The sequence below is a fragment of the Ostrinia furnacalis genome, unplaced genomic scaffold, assembly GCF_004193835.3.
Source record: "Ostrinia furnacalis isolate ACB-3 unplaced genomic scaffold, ASM419383v2 OfSCF0015, whole genome shotgun sequence".
NCBI classification, from domain to species: Eukaryota; Metazoa; Arthropoda; class Insecta; order Lepidoptera; family Crambidae; genus Ostrinia; species Ostrinia furnacalis.
In genome coordinates, this window is record NW_021130254.1 from 384222 (window position 1) to 404917 (window position 20696).

The window sequence follows — 20696 nt, forward strand, 5'->3', positions numbered from 1 at the left end:
CTAATTGCCTCAGGCGGGATTTGAACCCACGAAATGTTTACAAATTTAACCACATAAAATAATAATTTTGTAAGTGTGTACTACATGTAACGTGTACTAAGGATAGATTAAAATGAATTAAATAATTTCAATATTATGAACAATTCATATTTCATCAAGTTAATAAATGCATCATACTTTAATAAATAGCCAATGGACTTTACCTCTATTTCAATGTAACTTTTGGAATCATTTAGAAATATGAAAACAAACTAACTATAACTGTTTTGTTGTGAATCAAGCATAATTTAAATGAATAAATAAAATAACTTTATCTACTACTTGTTAACTTTTTTAAATAATTTTACGAATTGTCGTATGTTATTATTATTAATGGGGTATAATCATGAAAAATGTTTATTAACAAAATAACATTGATTGTAAAGATGTAAATGAGAAGTAAAAGCTTATTTTCGCAATACAATAATTTGTAAATTACTTTGCCAAAATAATTATTTTTAAAGAAGTAAAAAATCTAGAACTTTGTTTAAAACATCATAATATTCGTACAGGCATCTAAAAATAACATTTCATCCAATCAGCAATTTTAACCTATCGTTATTCCTGACGTGTATAGCTACTTCAAAATGCAATAATCACAGTATGTAAAGTTATTTATAGGATTAATGGAGTAATGGAATGAATAATTAATCATATCACTTACCTTTAAAATAAAATTTGAGTAATTTTACTGTCGTGGAGCAGCAATCTATGTTGATAAAATTAGTTAATTCCAGTGAAGCAAAAAAAAAATTACGTTGTTTGTATTTACCAAAATTTCAGTACTAATTATAGCATAATAATGAAAATAGAATTGATCCGTCCATTCTCATTTACCTACCGTAATATAATAATCTAGCGTACATACTAGGTAACTTAGCGTGGCCACGTAAAAGTTAAATTAATAAAATTCCATTAAGGGAAAAAGAAAAAAAAAAGTATACAATGGGGTTGCCGTGTCTTCTCCGTTTTTTCGAAACTGCGTCTTCTCTTCTTATCCATTGACACGCATGACACTCCCGGCGGGAACCACAATCGTCACGGCTCCAACAACACCCAGCGCCCAGCAACAAACATCATCGACATCGGACTCCTACCATCGCCCGGCACCCAGCATAACTCGCCATTATTCCATTAGTTCATTTTGCTTCATTTTCAAAAACCTTGAGCACCATCATCGCCCGGCTGCCATCCAAATGTCTCCTCCAACGCACTTGATTTATTTTTCGTAGATATTATTTACCGCATCATCATTTCAAATAATTGTCCGACTTTAGTTTTTCACTTGTACACGAAATTAACATTTTATTATGTGCACAGCACTGCCCTAAGGCAGCACTGGCAGGGTCGCCATGTAATGTGGGGACCAAGGAGATGGAATGAAAAGATGTTAATTCGTCGACGATCGGTTTAATACTACTATTAAAATGACTTACAGCTAACTTATAAGTATATGCCTTGCATTAAGTTGGTACTAAAGGAGAGGTGTGTCATACACTACACGTCCTAATGGCTGAAATTATGATGATGATGATGAATTACAAATTCAAAACTTAATTATTTTTAATTTGTATGTTTTAGGCGGCCAGGCACGCAATTTCAGTGTATCGAGGTGTATCACCTAATTCGGCAACAGTTGATCGAGAATTGAGCAAAATCAAGGAAGAATTATGCTCTTCTATGCCGCTAGATTTGATCAAAGGTAAAATACAAATTAATTTTAAACTTTCGCGTTGCATAATCTATATAAATAAAAATGAATTGATGTTCGTTAGTCTGATTAAAACTCGAGAACGGCTGGGCCGATTGAGCTAATTTTGGTTTTAAAATGTTTGTCGTAGTCCAGGGTAGGTCTAAACGGTGAGCAATTACCTACGCGCGCGATATTGTTTATCTGTGACAGACAAAATTCCACGCGGGCGAAGCCGCGGGCGGAGAGCTAGTTGAATTAATATAAACAGGTTTTAATGCGATATGCGGACAGAACGGCATCACAGAATAGGGACACAATAAGTGTGCTGTGTGACGGTACTTGGAAAAGAAATAATAACATGGGGCACAGAATACAATTGGGGGTAGAATTAGATGATTCTACCCACCTTACGGATCGCACACTCGACGCTTCAATCAGCCTGTGAGCACGGTGCAAGTCAGTCGAAACGTGTTAGGCAAATACAGGTAAATATCTCAATGTTACCTATCCGCGTATCGCGTTAATACCTGTTTAAATTAATTCAAAGTGCAACATCCCTGTATCTTTCAACTCATTTTTTTTTACAATATTCATAGTTAAATTTTAGCCTTTACTCAAACACCAATGGAACCATCAACTCACTACCACTTTAGTTTTTGGTCATGATACCTATTTCATTACTGGTTCAAACCATAACAGATATTCCGAGCAAAGTACATGGCCTTCAATGGTTCGGTTTTTATTGGTAGTCCAGTTGTACATCCTGGCTACAGGAGTTGCAGCAGGGGGAACAAGAGATGAAATGGACCCCTATTATCCCATTTCTCTAAATCATATGCAACCCTAATAAATGTATTATTTTTCCAGAAAATGGTGATGACGCCGAAAAAATGAAGCTGTACTCCGAAGACTACTCGTACAAAGACACGTCGAAACCAAATAAATTAGCTGCTCTCAAGCTGTTATGTAAGTACATAAGTGTAATTTATCTCGGACCATTCAGCACCAGCAGAAATAATAATTATGACTATTTTTTTTTAATTATCTTACATCAGTAAGGCTAGGTTGCACCATCTTACTTAAACTTTGACAAACGTCAAAAATCTGTCAAACTCCATACAAAAAGCACCGGTTATCGTTATAGTTACCGTCAACAGCAGGTGGTGCAACTCAGAATAAGTATTTTTGAAAAATAATCTAAACTTTAATTTTGTTTTAGGCAAATCACCTTCCTCTCGACGAGCCTTCATTGTGGTGTTTATATCTTTCTCGATGGAGGTAATCTTAATCATAATTATTTATTACATAGCACATAGGTGATAGTAATATAACAATATCTGTTTTAGTGTATGAATCTATTAAAGTTCAGGCAAACCAACGCAGCCTGCGTGCATGATGGCGTGTATTAATTTGTATAGCCTGACCAGGAACATAAAAACCCTGGCATAGAGGCGCGTCAATTGCATTTAATAGTGCAACACTGAGTACAGTCGTACCTGTGTTAAATTAATAGGCTAACTTTATGTATCAGGATTCAGGATTACGGGCTAATTTGATATTTTCATGAATTAACGAAAAAATATTATTTACCTATAATAATATTTTTTCGTTTTACCTGGTTTAAATAAATTAAATGAAAACATCAATCGAGCTAGTAGGATTTATTTTATTATTCATCAATAATCAAATTCAGAACTTGAATATTCAACTGCAATGTTTGCTCATGAACGCATCAAACTCGGTACTTCTTTCCCAATTCCATAAAATTCAACACTTAGAAAGTGACAAAAAATTTTAAAATAGGTGGTTGAAACAAACCACAACTAATTTTCATAGTGGACTGTACTATGCGATAAACATGTCAGTGAATTTGACAACCTTTGTCGGAAACATTATTCAATGAAAATATTGTCCGAACCCTTAGTATTTCTCTTCGACAAATACTTTAACACATTGTAAACCATTTTTCTTTCACGACTATTTGACAGCAATGACTGACATGCAAGGTGACATGACAATGAAGTTTTCAGTTACTGTTGCCATTAAAAGAAATTAGTACCATTAGTTTTCCGCAACATGGCGAGGGTTTTTATGTTCCTGGTCAGGCTATAGCAATGAGTTTTTGGCTGAAACGAGTTCATATAAACACATCTTACCTAGGTTATTGGTTGTGGCGATCTATGCACGCGCAGTGATGACGCGTTGGTTTGGCCGAAGCTTTACAGCATTGGTTCCCAAAGTGGGGGGCGTCCCCCCAGGGGAGGCGCAAAGACCTTTAAAGGGGGCGCGGACCATCTGTGTAGGTACTTAAGTATAAAAAACCTGCGACCGTTGAGAGAATGCATTCCAGACTGCTCGATACGACCAATAAATAGTCTTGCCTGGAGGAGGGGCGCGTAATTTTTTATATGGCTGAAAGGGGGCGCGTCTCAAATAAGTTTGAGAACCAATGCTTTAGAGAATAGTTCTTACAATCATCTTTATTTCAGATCTTAATGGGAGCTGCACCTGTAGCAGTGTACGCGAAGCAAGTGTTCATTGAAGCCGACCCCACTAGGGGGGACATGTGGTCCGTATTGTTTGCTGTGATGAGCCTCTTGGGGACGATGCTGAGTGGCGTGGTCTCGGACAGAGCAGGAAGACGGGTGAGTTACAGCATACATATTCATATCATCATCATCATCTCAGCCATAGGACGTCCACTGCTGAATATAGGCCTAGGTAAACGAACTAAAGTTGCTGACATAGCCCGACGGATTAGCAAGCTGAAGTGGCAATGGGCAGGGCACATAGTACGCAGAACTGACGGCCGATGGGGCAGCAAGGTTCTGGAGTGGAGGCCGCGTACCGAAAAACGCAGCGTGGGACGTCCACCCACAGGGTGGACCGACGACATCATAATGGTAGCAGGAAAGCGCTGGACGCAAGCCGCTTCCAACCGGGTAACATGGAAAGCATTGGGGGTGGCCTATAAATATTTTAAGGCTGAGCAATAGATGGGCAGGGAAAGGCCTCCTCTAGAAATTGTACGACCCTCCAAACATGCTGCCTGCGAATGTCTATGGGCGGAGGTATTCACCTATTATCAGGTGCTCCGTCAGCTAGTTTGCCACCTGTCCCATAAAAGTGGCCCACTGGCCCATTTATTGTCCTGAAGCAGTGGTAGTGTTAATACTGGGACGTGTAAAAGTGCTTTTTAAAAGCCTACTTGCATTAATAAATGAGTTTTATTAATAATGCTCATCTTTAAGTGTCTAACTAATCTCACAGGCTCTCCTGACTCAGATGCTGGGTAAGCCCATGATATTGTTAGTGTAGACCACATAAGCACCTATTGGTTCTATAGCATTATGTCAAACGCCTATTAAAGCAGCGTACAATATCTGGCTCTAGATAGATATTTCAATAGGTATCGAAGGGCTGAAAGAATAACCGATGGGAGGAGTAATGGATTGCAAGTAGTAATAAATTTCCGCCATTCATGATCAGGCGAGATCGACTTTTTGTGGCGTTCAGTAGTATAGGCTGCAATGATGATCATGATTTAACTAATGGGAAAAGTAATAAGAAGATAGGTGGAATCTAAAGTTAACCACTTTACGACAATGTAACGTTAAGCATAGATCTTCTCAAAACGCCTCCAACCAGTTCTTGGCCCAAATACTAGACGTAAACTTGCTCCTACTACAGAAAAAAAATACACTGTATCTTTCTTTCCAGCCCCTGCTAATAATAGCATCACTGGTGGTGTCTATATGCCTGCTAGCCCTGGGCGTACTCCTCCAAACGAAGGTCGCCCCAGCGTGGGTGGGTGTGCTGGTCCTCATGACATTCTGTTTCTGCTTCATGGCCGGCCCTGGGACCATTCCCTATGTGCTGATGTCGGAGATATTCTGTCCTGAGGTGAGTTAAAGACTGAAGTAGAAATAGATGGTACAATAAAACCTAAACAGGTCACATGGAATGCAGCTAAGTTTGTCTATAAGATGTACGTACAGACAATTGAATTACATAAATGATGATTCTGGATATGATGGATCTGACATACTCCAATTTAAATTCCTAAAACATATTGAAAAATATTTCTTTTCATATTGCAATGTCCACAAAATCCACAAAAGGTTAACTTAGCTACTGCAATTAACTTCGGTAAAAAGTGTGTAGGATAACAATTCTACCATTTTCAAGTTGCAAAGTCTACTCAAGTTTCATTTATTTTTCATTTTCATCATTATTAAATACTAGCTTTCCGCCCGTGGTTTCGCCCGCGTGGAATTTTTCGGTTTTTTATATAACCTATGACACTCGGCAATAATGTGACTTTCTATTGGTAAAATAATTTATAAAATCGGTTCAATAGATCCCGAGATTACCCCTTATAATTTAACAAAATATACAAACACACAAACTTTACCTTTTTATAATATTAGTATAGATAATATCTTAGGTTATTTTTACTTTACTAGATTTGAGGAAAAACCGGTAACACCACCCAACATCTATGAAAAGATCAGGGTTTAACAATTTCTTCGACAACCCAATATTCGTCCAATCTTCCCTTGCAGGTCCAAACGTTGGCGTCAATGCTGATCATCGAGTGGGTGTGGCTGCTTGCATTCTTCACCCTGGCCGTGTTCCACTGGCTCAACCGGCTCATCGGCATCCACGCAACCTTCTACATCTTCACCTTTAACAGCCTCTTCAACGTGGCTTTCAGTTACTATATGATTCCGGAGACCAAAGGCCTCTCTAACAAGGAAATACAAATCGCCCTTCTGAAGGGAAGGAGTAAATAAATGATCTAGTGTAGTGATTGAACCTTCAACAAAGTTAGCAATAGGTGGTTAAACTACTTAATAGTTGAATTAGACCTTAGCTTAGATGATCATAGATGCAGGCCGCCACCAACCGGTTTGTGGAAATCAAATCAGCAGTGGACGTCCTGTGGCTGAAATGATGATGATGATCGTAGATAGCAAGGTTCTGGAAAGGAAGCCACATACCGGAAAGCGCAGCGTAGGATGTCCAACAAGGTAGACCTATGACCTCATAAAGGTAGCAGGAAGGCGCTGGATGCACGCCGCTACCAAGCGGTCTCTATGGAAATCATTTGATGAGGCCTATGTTATGTCTTATGGCTGAAATGATGATGATGATCATTATATAATTTGTGTCATCACTGGTTTAAATCCAGAATTTCTGCTCCAGTAATAATAAGAGAGTAAGACTTGTTGGTTCTAGATTCAATTCTCTGGAACTCGTTTTAGTTATGTCCACTTAGGCACTTTGTATTACTCCTGTCTAATACTATGTGTAGATACTTGAATCAACCAGATTCCATGGAATGGTGTGCTGTCGCCGATCCTATTGAACCATGGCTCATCTCACCATGGTGGATGCCTATGTAGGTTCATTACCTGATAATAGTAACCTCTGTTAACACAGACCTTAAGATTGAAAAAGAAAAAGACTGTCTTGAGAAAAAACCCAAAGGACGGCCTCTAGTCCCGGTGGCCCCGCTATCCGGATCTATCTACAATTTGGATCACGATGTAGGGGGAAAAGAGTCCAAAGCGCAAGATTGAAAAAGAAGAAGACTATCTTGAGGAAAAAACTTAAAGCACGGCATCTAGTCCCGGTGGCCCCGCCATCCCGAGCTACGATAGGGATCATGATATAGGGAAAGATATAGCCAAAGCCAATAGCCAATGGATCACAATAAAGGAGGACAGGGGCCAAAACACTGCCTCTAATCCCCGATAGCCCCGCCATCTCGAGCTACGATAGGGATCATGATATAGGGAGGTCAGGGGGGCCAAAGCACGGCCTCTAGTCCCTGGTGGCCCCCTATCCCGATCTACGATGGATCACGATAAAGTGGGCAGGAGGACTAAAGCACGGCCTCTAGTTCCCAATGACCCCAGTATCCCGATCTACGATAGGGCTCACAATATAGGGGGGCAGGGGCCAAAGCAAGGCTCTGGTCCTGGTGGCCCCCCTATCCTGAGCTACGATAGGGATCACGATATAGAGGGTCAGGGGGGCCAAAGCACGGCCTCTAGTTCCCAACGACCCCACTATCCCGATCTACGATAGGGCTCACGATATAGGGGGGCAGGGGCCAAAGCAAGGCATCTAGTCCCGGTGGCCCCGCTATCCAGAACTACGATATCGATCACGATATAAGGGGCAGGGGCCAAAGCACGGCCTCTAGCCCCTGTTAGCCCCGCTATCCCGATCTACGATAGGGATTATAATGACGGGGGCAGGGCCAAAGCGCGGCCTCTAGACCCCGGTGGCCCCATTATTCCGATCTACGATATGGGTCACGATATAGGGGGCAGGGGTCAAAGCACGGCCTTTAGTCCCGAGTAGCCCCCTATCCCGATCTACTATAGGGATCACGAGATAGGGGACAAAGACCAACACGGTCTCTGTTCCAGATGGCCGCGCTATCCAGAACTACGATATGGATCACGATATAGAGGGTCAGGGGGGCCAAAGCACGGCCTCTAGCCCCTGTTAGCCCCACTATCCCGATCTACGATAGGGATCACGATATAGAGGGTCAGGGGGGCCAAAGCACGGCCTCTAGCCCCCGGTGGCCCCCTATCCCGATCTAGGATGGATCACGATATAGAGGGGCAGGGACTAAAGCACGGCCTCTAGTTCCCAACGACCCCACTATCCCGATCTACGATAGGGCTCACGCACAATATAGGGGGGCAGGGGCCAAAGCAAGGCCTCTGGTCCTGGTGGCCCCGCAATCCCGAGCTACGATAGGGATCATGATATAGTGGGCAGAGGGACCAAAGCCTGGCAGATGCTTGGCCAACCCCTTGGGCAAACGTTTGGCCCTGGCAACATACAACACGTGATTTGGCGGACGGCAACATAAGTAGAACATGCGCATATTGCGGAACGACGAGAAACTCACTGGACTCTCGTGAAAATAGAAGAGGTGGTGGGATATTGTAAATAGATTATTGTAATTAGTTTGACTATGATTGTTTTGTTGTATTTTTTTAATAAAAAGGTGTTGATTTATTAGAAGTTGATAAAACTCGCTGAACTAGAGTAAGAATTGAGCAGGTTTCGGTAAGATTATTATTATTATAGTTTTAGGTAGTAAAATGTAAATAGGTGATTGTAATGATTAGACTAGGATTTTAATAATAATATACTATATTTTGTAATATGTTCGTTTATTAAGTAAAGTCCGGTCGCCGAGCACGTATAATTTCCTCCAATGACCCCAAGCTACCCATTCTTATCGCTCGTGAGTAAATATTGCTGTTGCGACTGTGCTACGGGCGGCCGCAGTGGGTGTGCGAGCGCGATAGCGATATAATTACGCGCGAGTGATAAGGATGGGTAGCTTGGGGTCATTGGACGAAATTCTACGTACTCGGCGACCGGACTTTAGTTGAAAAAAGTCGCTGAACTAGAGTAAGAATTGAGCTGGTTTTGGAAGGATATTGTATGTATGATTAGGTTTAGGTAGTATTATGTAAATAGGTTATTGTAATGATTAGAATATACTGTATTTTGTAATATTATGTTGATTTATTAGTAGTTGAAAAACCTCGCGGAACTAGAGAAAGAATTGAGCAGGTTTCGGTAAGATTTATTGTAATATTATGTAAGATTAAGTTTAGGTAGGAAAATGTAAATAGGAGTTAATAATAATAGACTAAGATTTTAAATAGTTACCGTATTTTGTAATAAAGTGTCGATTTCTTGTCATTATACTATGCCTACTTGTTTTAATTATAAAATATTTAATTTATGTGAACGTCATAGCGACAAGTTTGTATTTTTTGTTTTTTGACACAAATAAATTTATTGAAATCAATTGACTGGCAGCTCTATATACCTGCTGAGGCAGGTATGAGGTTATGAGTAACTAGCGGCCGCCCGCGACTTCGTACGCGTGGACCCCGTTTCACACCGTTTTAAGTTAACCGATATTACACTGTGATTCAAATAAATAAAATTTCTTTAATTAATATTAAAATTTCAAAATCATTTATTTTTTTTTATTTAATGTTATTTATTTACGAACGTCTTTGAACGGCGCTTGATAGATGGCGTTGCACGGCTTCGTTTATTTATTGAAAATTGGTTTATCACATATCGTCATAAATTATACTGTAAAGTTTCGTCGAAATCTGTTCAGTAATTTTTGCATGAAAGAGTAACAAACATGTCGACATCCAGACATCCTGACATCCATACAAACTTTCGCTTTTATATTATTAGTAGGATTTAAGATCATGATTAGCCACTTAGCGTATAATATTATTGTATTTTTAATAAAGAACATCCATATTTGGATCATGACAATAGTATAAAAAATACTAGCAGTAATAATATGATATCTTTTACCGTTTTGCTTTACCTGATTTGCCCTCTGTACATGATAGAATTAAAAACTTCATAAATGGAGATCGCAAGGTAGTAAGCGCAAGGGTAGCAATAAAACACATAGTGACTTAAATAGTGTCTTATATCAAAAAAATATTTACAATCTAGCCGTAGATTAAAACAAAAAGGGAAAACACAATACATTATCGCAAGAACGTCTTGCAACTATGCTACATAAATAAGGTGGTGCAATGCATACGATTTTGCTTCGGCGAATTTTCGATGCACTAAACTTTGAGCTCTTAGAATAGAATAAACTTTATTGATCACAGTAAGCACAAATTATAAACAATAATGTAATGTGTGACGATCGGGAGACACAATAAAACAGTTAGATGCGCGCACTGTAGGTTTATTCGTAAGAATGAAGATTATCTTAAGCTTATATACTAGTGGTTTGCCTAATATGGGGAAAGGATGCGTACACACAAAACAAATTAATATAGTAAACTAGCTGACCCGGCGAACTTTGTTCCGCCTTAATAGCAATAAATAAGCAGACTTTTTTTTAATTTCGAACGGGATAAAAAGTATCCTATGTCCTTTTCCTGCTCTAAACTACCTCCCTGACAATTTTCAGCTAAATCGGTTCAGCCGTTCTTGAGTTATAAGTAGTGTAACTAACACGACTATAGATAGTAGGCCACTGCTTCAATAGGCTCTCCCGCTCAGTATTTATCATGACATGCTCGTAAATGTCAAGCATGAGCGAAGAGCAATCTCTTCGCTCTGTCTCGCTCATGAGATCTACCTAGTGCAGCAGGGCCTAATTTTGAGTATTGCAATGTAAGATCGTATCTTCCCTTATTGTTTTAATCTATTTGTAGCCTTTTAGATTCCATCCCTCTACTTTCCTTTTCTAAGCACGTCTTGTATCTCTTTGGTCGATAGTCCCTTAGTTTCTGGCACGATGATGTAACTCAGCACAGCATTGATAATGCTGCTAATCGCGAAGATATAGAATGTGCCGTGGATGCCGATGAGGTTGTTCAGCCATGAGAATACTACCAGGATGAGGAAGTTGAGGAACCAGACCCATTCCACGATGATCATGGACGCGCACGCTTGAACCTAGAATTAATAAAGCACGTGTCTACACAAAACAATGTAAATTCAAACCTTCTGTAACATCACTAAAAAATTGAGATGTGCTATCAGTACGGCTACCACGAAAAACTTTCGAGTTCGAATCGTTTGCGTATTCGAATCGCCATCAAAAGATTTAATACGAAAACTACAACAGCGCCCTTGTGAACGTGTCGTAAAGTGAACTTAGTATGAGAAATGGTTGCACGAAACTTATTTTGAGAATCAAAATTGTCACTTTATCGTTTAATTCGAAGGTTGAGTATCGAATTTTGTCGAATAAGAATAAGAATTAAATGATCAAACGAACTTACCAAGTGAAGTTCGATCTAAATTATCCTGTTTTCGCCGAAGAGATTTATTTTACCATGTAGTAGTACCCCTGTACGACAAGCCAATCCGCACACAATATTCAGCGCAGTAGTAGTAAAAAACAAAAGAGCGGGCAACCCCACCCCTACCACGCTGTGGGCTCGGTGTCCGAGCGGTCTCATTATATTTAGAGAAGAGATGACATTGACGTTTACCTCCAGGGAAGAAGATATAGAAATCTTCGGGTTGGGAGGGACCTTAAATCTCTTCGGCGAAAACAGGATAATTTAGATCGAACTTCACTTGGTAAGTTCGTTTGATCATTTCCATTGACACGCATGACACTCCCGGCGGGAACCACAATCGTCACGGCTCCAACAACACCCAGCGCCCAGCAACAAACATCATCGACATCGGACTCCTACAATCGCCCGGCACCCAGCATAACTCGCCATTTTTCCATTAAGTAGTTCAGCTTCATTTTCAAAACCTTGAGCACCATCATCGCCCGGCTGCTATCAAAATGTCTCCTCCAACGCACTTGATTTACTTTATCGTAGTATTTATTAATTGTCCGACTTTACTTATTCCATTTTTCACACGAAACTACACGAAATTCACATTATAATTATGTGCACAGCACTGCCCTAAGGCAGCACTGGCAGGGTCGCCATGTAATGTGGGGACCAAGGAGATGGAATAAAAGATGTTAATTCGTCGACGATCGGTTTAATACTACTTTAAAATGGCTTACAGCTAACTTATAAGTATAACTATGCCTAAGGAGAGGTGTGTCATACACTACAATAGATTAAACTAGACCTATTTTTATCGACAAAAAAACGGTCAAAAATTTTTTGAGATTTTTTTTTTTTATAGAATTTTTTTTCTTTCAATTACTTATTGTAAAGAAAACGTAATAACTTTTAAACTAAGCGGTATATCCTGATAAAATAAAAATAGTAATAATGCTAAATAACAGGCGATACTAAAAAAAATACATAAAATATACAAAAAAGGCCAACAAATAATAAAAAATGATACTTTTTGGAAAAAATCTGCTTTTAAATTCGTGTTTTTTTGGTTATTTGATAAAATTCTCCAAAAAATGCCCCTATAATCGGTGGTTTTTATTACTTTTTATGATTCTCTATCGTATTACCTTCGTAAAACCAAAAATCGCATGTCTCTATCCCTATCTCAACGTTTGCAATGATCGCTTGAACAGTGTCCAAAGTGCACAGAAGTTGGTGGCAAATCATGTGTGTCATAGAAGAAGCAAGCACATTGACGTAAAATATCATTTTGTTAAGGATGTTATTAATGACAAAATTGTAACTTTAAAATATTTGCCCACAAACTGCTATGCCTGCTGATGTTATGACTAAATCTCTAAGTCCTATAAAGCATTATAAATGTATAGAAGGATTGGGTCTTGGAAAAATTTAAGGTTAAAAATTAAAACAAGTTTGTAAAGTTATTAGTTTATTTGCTGTAGTGGGGGTGTTAAATTATGGCAACCCAGTAACATCAAATAAACTATATAATGTTGGTACTTCTGCTAATCCGCTAATGTTGGCTCTATGTGTTTTTCATAAGTAATAAATCTCTTGCTCGTTGTCTGTTCAACCGAACGCTGTGTTTTATTAGTATCGGCCTCTGGTCGATCGTCTGGGTACAGCGAGGAAAGTAATGCGCTCATGGTGTCGCCCGAAGCCTCAGTGTAGCCGTCTAGAAGTTTCATACCGTTGATGATGTTCGGCGGCGGACGGAACCGTCCGCTCGCTTCACGGTAGGCTCGGCCCCAGGGGTCGTCGTTGCCAGACTCAGCGATGTTGCGGTAAAAATCCAGCTCTACCTTCTTCATGGCTTGCTTGTAGACAATCCGTTGCTCACGTAGAGCAGTGTGAAGTAGCTCTTCTTGGATTCCTCCCGCACGGCGCGATCGCTGCCAGTCCCGACGAGATCGGTTGACTTGACGGCGTAACTGATCTAGCTCCGGAGACCACCACTCATATTTACCGTCCCTCTTGCGTGCGCACTGCCCGAGGACCTCCCGAGCAGTGCGCAGCAATAAGTCCGTGAAGCTCTCGCAGTACTGTGTGGCTGAAAGGCGCGTGCTTAAACCACCCACTCTAGCNAATTGATCTAAAAGTAATTTTTCTTCATACTCGCCTTCGTGAGTTGCAAGAACTATACTCAACATCAAAATAAACCGCACCATCCGTGACGCGAACTTTAACGATTTTCTTCTGACACAATCATGGTGCCCCAACAATATTGGTGTTATTTGAAAGCCCAATAAATATCCTTAAAGAAAAACATATTTAATTTTTTAATAAATGATTTACATATACCATAAATGTGACTTGAAAAAATACCTCACTTTGGGCCCACCTATGGGATCAATTAGACCAATTTTTATGGTTATAAAACCAAATAATGATCTCACGTGTCCTCTATAACAGATAGATAGCGATTAATCTCAACTTAACAGTTTTATAGCCATAAAAGTTGGCTCTAGCGTAACTAAGTACCTATTTTTTGAAGAAGTGACTCTGGATCCTTCTTAAGACAAATTTTTGGGATAGAAACCTTTCCTTTAATGAAATGAAGGTTAAAACTAGGCTTTTAAATGGTGCTAATATGGATGGGAAGTGGGGATGCATACGTTTGAAAATGCTTGTCGCGGGAGGTGCGATTTATTTGATGTCGAGGTATAATAAGTCAATGCTTAGTTATTAAATTTTTAGCGTTTGGAGTCGCATCTCAAACTAATTTGAAAATTATAAATAACTTGAAAAAATCGAACTGCCTAAGGCGGGAATTGAACCCACGACCTTCCGCTTGCCGGGCGACTGCTCTTCCAACTGAGCTACTTAGACACTGGATGAACCCGTCGAGTTTTCAAGTTATTTATAATTTTCAAAGTCAATGCTTTGTTGTCTTGGGTGTTTTAACCATCATGTCTATTCACAATTTTGGTATTTTCAGGAATGTAAACATTATCACCAATATCTGAGTTAACAACCTCGCTGTTGGCCCTAGCAACAACATTATTTTTAATTCGACTATCAGCAATATTCACGTTATTCCCAATCGTGCCATCGTTGCCAATAGTAGACCTTGTGATTATCGAGTTATTTTCAATTTTACAACGGATTCCAATGTCTGAACTATTAATCTCATCGTTGTTGCCAACACGACAGCCGTTTTTGATACGCGAATCTTTGATGACGTCGTTATTACCAATGTAAGAACCGTCCTCAATATGCGAATTTGTTATAACCACGTTGTTCCCAATGGTACAATCATTGCCAATAACTGTGTTTGTGTTAATCACGTTGTCGTTACCGATATTACAATTGTTCCCTATTTGGGTCTCCGGGCTTATGACATTGTTTGCTCCAATGTGTGTACCAGACCTAGCGCCTTCGATTAGGCGGCATGATCTGCAATAATTGAAAATGTTCAATGTTATTTAATTATTTTTACATGTATTCATTTAGTAATAATAAAGTGGGGCAGCTAGGATCTGGGGTGGAGGCCACGTACCACCCACAAGATGGACCGACGACCTCATAAAGGTAGGAAGGCGCTGGATGCATCGCCACCAACCGGTCATTGTGGAGAGGCCTACGTTCAGCAGTGGACGCCCTATGGCTGAAATGATGATGATGAAAGAAAGTTACTTTACTCGTAACACCCCAGGATGTTGGGCTTCGAAGATAAATTCACAAAAAGTAACATCTCATTAACTATGGCAAGGGGCAGCTGCCCCTAGGGCCCCCTGAAAATTTACCCTAGAACCTAGATGTATTTCGCACCAGTTGCAGGTCTTCATCAACCGCTGCCTTCGCCGAATTCTCAGCATATACTGGCCCGAGAAAATCTCCAACGTCGAGCTATTGGTTCGCTGCCACAAAATTCCGATCGACCAGCAGATCAAGCGCCGCAAGTGGAACTGGATTGGCCACACTCTCCGAAGGGACCCCGATCACATCCCTGAGCAGGCTCTGGATTGGAACCCCCAAGGAAAACGCAAACGTGGTCTCCCCAGGCAAACTTGGCGGCGCACTGTAGCAGACGAGGCGAAGAAAATCGGCAAGACCTGGAGTGAGATCAAGCGCGAAGCTCAAGACCGAACAAGATGGAGGACTGTTGTGGACGTCCTCTGCCCCATCTAGGGGACATGATCTTAAGTCAAGTAAGTCTAGATGTAGATAATGCCCAGGGGTTCATCATCATCATCATGCACCGCCACATCAAATTTTCTGTTTGGCCCAATGGTCGACTGGGAGAGAATGCATTAAGGCATTAAGTTCGCCTTTTGTACGGCAATTCTTTTTTGTGTGCAATAAGCCTCCAAGCCACCGACTTTTAGATCCGATAGTTGGGTTTGGTATCGGCCGTTATTTCATAAAATAATAATCGGGCCCAACTATCGGACAACTAAAAGTTGGTGGTCTTTTTTATCTTTTAATTAATAATCATCATTCTTTCAGCTTTCATTCTTTCAATGCTGAACATAGGACCCAGGGGTTAGCTTAGTGTAAAAATGGTGTCCATAGCTTGGTAGTACGATGGATATGACTTTTGATAGCTTCAAACATGAATTCGTATAATAAGAAAAAAAAAAGAGCAACGGATCCGAAATACTTACGTAAACACAATCAAAAATATATACGGCCAAAGAGCCGCTCGTGGGATGCTGGAAACGGGAGATGCTTTCCTGATAGAGAGGGGGGTCAGACAAGGTGGCCCACTCTGACCCAAGCTGTTTACGGCAGTACTAGAACAAAAACAATAATTTAAAAAATTAATAGTTAAAAAGAACTAAAAAACACGCTTTTAATTGCTACACTTAAAGTCCAGACTCGATCATCAGGACCCTGGACATCATCCAGCACTAAAGTGCTCGAAAAGATAAATCCAAAAAACCCAAACTCGACGCGATTCCACCGTTTCGTTTAGGAGTTCCTATGGCCACCTTCCAGTCCCATCATCAGACCAGCTCGATGGCACCATAATATTGTATTGTCATTTAATCTACATAAAATTGCCAAGTTTCATGATGATACAAGAATTAGAAGTGCGTGTAATTCAGATTCTTAGATATCCATTACATCCCATCCCAACTAATATTATAAATGCGAAAGTAACTCTGTCTGTCTGTCTGTCTGTCTGTCTGTCTGTCTGTCTGTTACGCTTTCCCGCTTAAACCTCGCAACCGATTTTGATGAAATTTGGCATAGAGATAGTTTGAGTCCCGGGAAAGAACATAGGATAGTTTTTATCCCGGTTTTTGAAACAGGGACGCGCGCGATAAAGTTTTTCTGTGACAGACAAAATTCCACGCGGGCGAAGCCGCGGGCGGAAAGCTAGTAGTTTATAATAAAACCGCGTTAAAAATAATTCGGCCGGCCATTATAATATTATAATTATATTGTGAAAGTTTTTATGGATGACTGTTTGTTACTCTTTCACGCAAAAACTACTGAACGGATTTTGATGAAACTTTACAGTATTATAAATACACATCAGCCCCCCTAGACAAGTTGCACTTTTTGATCGAATCCATCATAACTTCATACAAAAAAGGCCATCAACCATTTCTCGACTGGTTTGCGATTATAATGTGCACTTTGTCTACTAGATAGACCCACAATATCACGCGGGCGAAGCCGTGGGCAAAAGCTAGTTCACACCAGGGATGTTATGGATATCCGTAACCGTAACCGAAACTTTCGGATATCTGAAATAAAAAAATATCCGAAACCGTAACCGTAACCGATTTAATACCGATTTCGGATAGTTTCGGATGTAGGCATAGGCAGTTTGAATTGTTTTTGTATAGCATTATATGTAAAGGCATAACAGCCTGATTTACCAATTCATTATAATGCCATCTAGTACCTATCTATTTTTTTTATTCACCGTGTTGGACAACTATTGCAAATTGCATTCTAAAGCACAGATATCCGTAACCGACACCGAAACTTTCGGATATCCGAAATAAAAAAATATCCGTAACCGTAACCGAAACCGGTATAATATTAATCCTATATCCGCAACCGTATCCATAACCGAAACTACATATCCATAACATCCATAGTTCACACCATAATCACAAGTTTTTTCGTAATAACCACACATTTTAAAAAGAAAATAAATCAACTCTACCTAAATGAAGACATTTTAAATTCTAAAAAACAATTTCACTTTAATGTTTCTGAGGTAAGGCATCAACTGATTAATGCATGCCAAAACAAGTGATCGTGCCGTATATATGTATAAAAAAACCCGGTCAAGTGCGTGTCGTGCCACGCGAAGAGTTCCGTAGTTCTTTATTTTATTTTTATTTTACAAGGAAAACAATTTTTAGTTTTCACATTTAGAGCCTGAGTAATGCTTGTTTATCAATAAACAAAAATAGAAAAGAAGTTTACCTATAGTTAGGACTATATTATCTATGATACTGATATTATAAATGAGAAAGTAACTCTGTCTGTCTGTCTTGCTTTCACGCCTAAACCACTGAACCGATTTTGATGGAATTTGGCATAGAGATAGTTTGAGTCCCGGGAAAAGACATAGGATAGTTTTTTTCCAAATTCCACGCAGGCGAAGCCGCGGGCGGAAAGCTAGTGTTTTATAAATCGCACCTCCAGCGACAATAACTTTAAAGATTTTCTTCTGACACAATCATGGTGCCAGCCACCAATGTTGGTGTTATTTGAAAGCCCAATAAACTTAAAGAAAAACATATATAATTTTATTTTTCAAACAATTTTATAACCGGTGCCATAAATGTGACTTGTAAAAGCCTCACTTGGGGCTACGGAAGGACTGCGGAACCCTAAAAAACTTTGTATACATCTGTATACAAATCGCCACATTAATGACAAACAGCTGTCTATCTCTTTTTAACTAACGTATGAAAAAGGGAATTGACAATGTTTGCTCAGTGCCCAATTTAGCAACATTTTGATGTGACTCATTACTTATCTTGTTATTCAAGCTTGAGGTGCATCGAGCGTTTATTTCCATGCAAAAACAACTATTAATAAATGCGGGGCATACAAACTAAAGGTTAGCGCTTAACTCTGTCGTTGACTGAGGTATGGGAGCGACTAGAAAGAGAAGAATTTTAATTTTTATTTTATTTTATTAGAAATGCGAAAGTAACTCTGTCTGTCTGTCTCGCTTTCACGCCTAAACCACTGAACCGATTTTGTTGTTTGGCATAGAGATCCCGTTAAAGGACATAGGATAGTTTTTATCCCGGTTTTTGAAACAGGGACGCGCGCGATAAAGTTTTTCTGTGACAGACAAAATTCCACGCGGGCGAAGCCACGGGCGGAAAGCTAGTTATTATAAATATATCAATATCACCCCTTCCGCGTTGCTCCCATACCTAAAGGCAATGAAGTAAACCCACACCCCCTTACCACGGTAATACTATCCATACCCTTACTAATAAAAGTGACACCCGGGATGAACACTGGATTAAAATGACATTTCCATACTAAATGACAACTTAAACCAGAGTTCAACTAGGGGACCTACGTATAGGGGACATAGTTATGCACTGACCCAGTTGAGCTTGATGGTCAAGCTTGACGGTCCTCCATGGGGTACGATGGTGAGGGACCTCCTCGTGGTGCACCCTGGGCAACGTCCGCGTGGTCTGTTCACGCGGGGGCTAACCTCTCACCTGCGCAGCAGGCTTGTCGGGAAACCCGGGGCCGGGGGCCGTCGAGGCATTTGCCCAGGCCACGATGCAGGGGACATCTTTAAAAACCCCCACAGGTGGGGGCTGGCGGGACGTCTGCCCGGGCCCATTCTTTGGAGGGCCGCTCTCGGTACTTCTCTGATCAGCAGAGCTGACTGAGCAGCGGCATGGAGACCCGCTACGATGGTCCTGTTGTACCAGGGTCACGAGTAAAAACAACTGGAGGAGGGGATTGGGGGTTCCCTCGAAGCCGGAGTGGCTCGCTCGTACGAGCTTCTAGCCTGAGGAGGAGCTGCGGACGAATGTCCAACTACTTAGGTCTCGCGGTTCCGTTCTTTGGGCTCTGGTGGACACCGTCGGGTTTTAGTGGGTAGGTAGAGTCCCACATAGGGTTGCCAGGTATCTTTAGCCGGACATGTTAGGCTGTTTACGGTCTTGTCCGGCCTGTCCGGCTTTTGTTAGGCTTTTTATTGGCTGTCGCGCCAGGCAAAAGTCGAGCCACAGAATAATATGAAGCGCACGTATCAGGATTGCCCTCCCCCCGTCACACATGTCCGGCTTTTTAGGGTAAATGAAGCACAGAGTCCGGCTTTTGTGTTTTTGGACCAGGCAACCCACATAACCCATGTCCTCACTAGTTTGGTTTAATTCTCTAAGTAACTATAGACAAGGTAAGTCTCGAATTTTTCCAATGTTTTTTTTGTTGTTGAGCAATTCAATGAGTCTTGTTTACATTAAATACGTGATGCGTTTTTGTTTAGGCTAGCTGTTATCTGTGGTAGGGTAGCCAGGCTTTAGTCGGACATAAATAAATAAAAATAAACATTATTTATTTTCAGACAAATACAGTCCAATATTTTTTTAATAACAATTTATTTTGAACTTAAAAACTAGCAAGCTAACATAGCAAGCGCGCCGCGCGCGCGCCGCCAACTGTTCAAAATGTATCTTAAAATGTTTGAGACCTGTGTTTTCTACTTCTACCAATAGATAATTTTATTAGCTGTCGCATGATATTAGCGTGGGCCACGCTATCACTTGTTTTTGAAGGAAGAGGTGAATATGTACGTACTAAAAATTAAAACTTAAATCCTTGTAATTTTGTGAGAAATGGGTCAAACCCCAGATTTGAAGTATTTTTATCGATAAAATTGTTCATAGATCACGCCTTTCAAGTTTGATCACTACATGCCCGGACACACTAATACTTTTATAAAGCCACTAGCGACCCGCCCCGGCTTCGCACGGGTGCTGAGTAGGTACACATGTACTTATATAGGGTGTCCCAGAATGGGTAAATCAAACTGCAAGGGGAGGTAGCTCTACTAATGTACCTACTATCCCTAAAAAATATGAAAATATTTTTTGTGTTCGGATTTTTTTTTTATTAAAGTGCTCCAAACT

General features: G+C 40.3%; 2 protein-coding genes across 4 annotated transcripts; one reads left to right on the forward strand and one right to left on the reverse strand.

Moving 5' to 3' along the window:
- Positions 1–1534: 1534 nt before the first annotated feature.
- On the forward strand, positions 1535–6638 carry LOC114354647 (solute carrier family 2, facilitated glucose transporter member 8-like). 2 transcript variants are annotated; one of them, XM_028307501.1, is made up of 6 exons: positions 1535–1741; positions 2600–2698; positions 2952–3010; positions 4222–4377; positions 5453–5635; positions 6298–6638. In XM_028307501.1, the coding sequence occupies exons 1-6, from the start codon at positions 1720–1722 to the stop codon at positions 6526–6528; spliced, it is 750 nt and encodes a 249-aa protein (XP_028163302.1). In that variant the 5' UTR covers positions 1535–1719; the 3' UTR covers positions 6529–6638. The 2 variants fall into 2 exon arrangements, with proteins under 2 accessions (XP_028163302.1, XP_028164070.1); XM_028308269.1 differs by lacking the exon at positions 1535–1741 and adding an exon at positions 2178–2217.
- A 7755-nt stretch (positions 6639–14393) lies between these two features.
- On the reverse strand, positions 14394–17822 carry LOC114365979 (translation initiation factor eIF-2B subunit epsilon-like). 2 transcript variants are annotated; one of them, XM_028322773.1, is made up of 3 exons: positions 17664–17728; positions 16221–16349; positions 14394–15009 (listed from the first exon to the last, which is right to left on the reverse strand). In XM_028322773.1, exons 1-3 carry the CDS (start codon positions 17711–17713, stop codon positions 14514–14516), a joined length of 675 nt encoding a protein of 224 aa, XP_028178574.1. In that variant the 5' UTR covers positions 17714–17728; the 3' UTR covers positions 14394–14513. The 2 variants fall into 2 exon arrangements, with proteins under 2 accessions (XP_028178574.1, XP_028178642.1); XM_028322841.1 differs by lacking the exon at positions 17664–17728 and adding an exon at positions 17741–17822 and having other exon boundaries at positions 14395–15009.
- Between the last annotated feature and the right edge of the window lie 2874 nt (positions 17823–20696).